The sequence below is a fragment of the Corvus brachyrhynchos genome, unplaced genomic scaffold, assembly GCF_000691975.1.
Source record: "Corvus brachyrhynchos isolate BGI_N302 unplaced genomic scaffold, ASM69197v1 scaffold223, whole genome shotgun sequence".
Taxonomy (NCBI): domain Eukaryota; kingdom Metazoa; phylum Chordata; class Aves; order Passeriformes; family Corvidae; genus Corvus; species Corvus brachyrhynchos.
In genome coordinates, this window is record NW_008237174.1 from 689530 (window position 1) to 691892 (window position 2363).

At 59.5% G+C, this 2363-nt stretch overlaps 1 protein-coding gene across 1 annotated transcript in view; it reads right to left on the minus strand.

The window, feature by feature from the left end:
* Positions 1–2363, minus strand: part of SNED1 (sushi, nidogen and EGF like domains 1) — a 23645-nt gene that overhangs the window by 13918 nt on the left and 7364 nt on the right. Inside the window, exons 6-11 of the mRNA XM_017728723.1 lie at positions 2199–2324; positions 1974–2087; positions 1105–1218; positions 749–862; positions 510–626; positions 111–236 (exon numbers count right to left, since the gene is read on the minus strand). Coding sequence (XP_017584212.1) covers positions 111–236; positions 510–626; positions 749–862; positions 1105–1218; positions 1974–2087; positions 2199–2324 — 711 coding nt within the window. The remainder of the gene's footprint in view (positions 1–110; positions 237–509; positions 627–748; positions 863–1104; positions 1219–1973; positions 2088–2198; positions 2325–2363) is intronic.

Genomic DNA, 2363 nt, shown 5'->3' on the forward strand with positions numbered 1-2363 from the left:
TCAGAGCCCTGAACAGGCTCTCTGGGGCTGCTGCTTCTCCCTGTCATGAGCATGAACGCTCCCCTTGAGGTGCTGCACCCCACTAGCGAGTCCCCTGGGTTGGTACTCACGGTCTCGACAGTCCTGTCCAGTGTAGCCCTCCTGGCACTCACAGACATAGCCCCGCTCCGTCTCCAGACAGCTGCCCGCGTTCTGGCACGGGTGGGAAAGGCAAGCACCAGGCATGCGGGGCCCTCCTGTGGGGAATGGGGAGCCTGAGCGGGAGGGGTCAGTCTGGGGCTGGAACATCCTCTGTCCTGGGGATCCTGCTGGAGGTCCCAGCACGGTCAAGCAGCCCCATAGGAAGGTTTTCCCTCCTGGCAGCACCATGGCCTCTCCACACATGCTGCCCACCAGTTTCAGCAGTGTCTATGACTGACACAGCCCCTTTCCAGCCATTTGCCCAATCCTGCCCACTGCCCCTGACTGCAGTTCCCATGCCAGGCTGGTCAAGGCACAACCTCACGCACCATACTGGCAGTTGTTGCCGTAATAACCCGGGGAGCAGGTGCAGATATAGCGGCCAGGGCGGATGTAATTGCACGTCTGCCGGTTCTGGCAACTCCGATCCTCGCAGGAAGATGAATCTGGTAAGGGGAAAGCAAGGAAGTGAGCATGAGGAAAACCTGCGCCTGGGAGAGAGGCCACGATGGCCAGCAGAACATGGGGGACACAGTCCCTGGCGTGGGTCATCCTGGGGCACAGGCACCTGTCTCGCAGCGCTGTCCCACAAAGGGCTCCAGGCACACACAGGTGTAGTTATCGACCAGGTCAATGCAGTGCCCGCCATTCAGGCACGGGCTGGACTCACATTCGTTCACCTCTGCAAGGGGAGGCCAGGAAAGGTGGTCAGGTCATGTGTGGGCACAGCCAGCTCACCTGGTGCCTCCCAGCCTGGATGATGCTCAGGAGGGTGAAGGCGACAGACAGAAAAAATAGGTTCCACTGGCAATTCCAAGCATTTCCCTCCCAAAACTACATGCAGGAATGAAGCTGACGGGGAAGGAAGCTTGCCAAGGTATGAAATGTCACCATCTCCACCCCACACCTGTTTCTGTCACCCACCTGTTTGGCAGTCCACCCCCGTGTACCCCGACTGGCACAAGCATGCCGCTGTCCTGTTCTCCACCTGGCAACTCCCACCATTCTGGCACACCCTGCTCTCACATGGTGATTCTGCTGCAGAAGAATATCAAAAAAAAGAGGGGCAGGGGTGTCAGCCTAGGTGCAGGACCAGCACATGGCACCCTCTACACGTGGTGATACCAGGCCTAGGCAGAGCACAGATGGGAGCCACCCATGCACCTTCTGTAAGGAGACAGTGGCCATGTCCCCAGTCATGACTGTGCCCAAAACCTGTCCTTAGGCAGCTCAGCTCTTTCATCCCCCTGCGCCTCCTGGATGTCAGTGTGCTGTGCTGGGCATTTCTCCCTCCCTTCCTTCCTCCCCCACGAGTCAACTCCCTTCTCGCCTTTTCCACTGGCGCAGCAGCTTGCTGGGAGCCAAATGCTTTGGCGGCACTTCCACTGGCAGGCGGAGGCCAGAAGCGGGGGAAACCTGTAACCATGGCCCCTGCCAGGGACTGGGAGGGTCTCCCCTGGCTTTGAAGAGCTTGGGACCAGAGCATCACCTGCAAAAGCAGGGCCTGCAAGGCTTGTTTGAGCACTGGCTGCCAGCTTTTCTGGCTAAGGGAGTGGTGGTGGAAGAGTGCTGGCAGCAATGCTGAGCAAAGCCCTCAGAAGAGTCAGCAGCAGGAAAGGCTCATGGCCAGAGAAAAGCTTCTTTTGCCTGAAGCAAGCTGAAATCCAAGTTGGCTGTCACAAACTGCTAGAGCCCAGCAGCTACCGCGGGAGCCCTGGTCTGGAGAGCCCTCCCAAGAGCAGAAGTGCCCCCCAAGCCTGGGGTCTCTGCTTTTCAAGTGCTGTACTGCTCACCGCTTTCACAGTTGTTGCCTCTGAAGCCTGGCGGACACCTGCAGGTGAAGCTGCCGGCACCGTTGAGGCAGGTGGCTCCGTTCTGACACGGGTGGGAGAGGCACTCATCCACATCTGAAACAGAGCCCCGGGTGGGGACAGGAGCTCAGGGCAGGGACAGACAGACTGCCAGCACGCAGCAGTGACACTGGGAGTGAGACCTGCTCCCTGCAGCAAAGCGCTCACCAACATGGCACCTCTTCCCGGTAAAACCAGCCAGGCAGGAACAGGTGTAGGAGGGGTTCCCTGTGATGCAGTCCTCGATACACTTCCCCCCATTCAGGCAGGGCCGCAGCGTCAGGCAGACAGAGGCTCGGGGGAACAGCAGCGGGCCCCTGTCCCGCACCACAC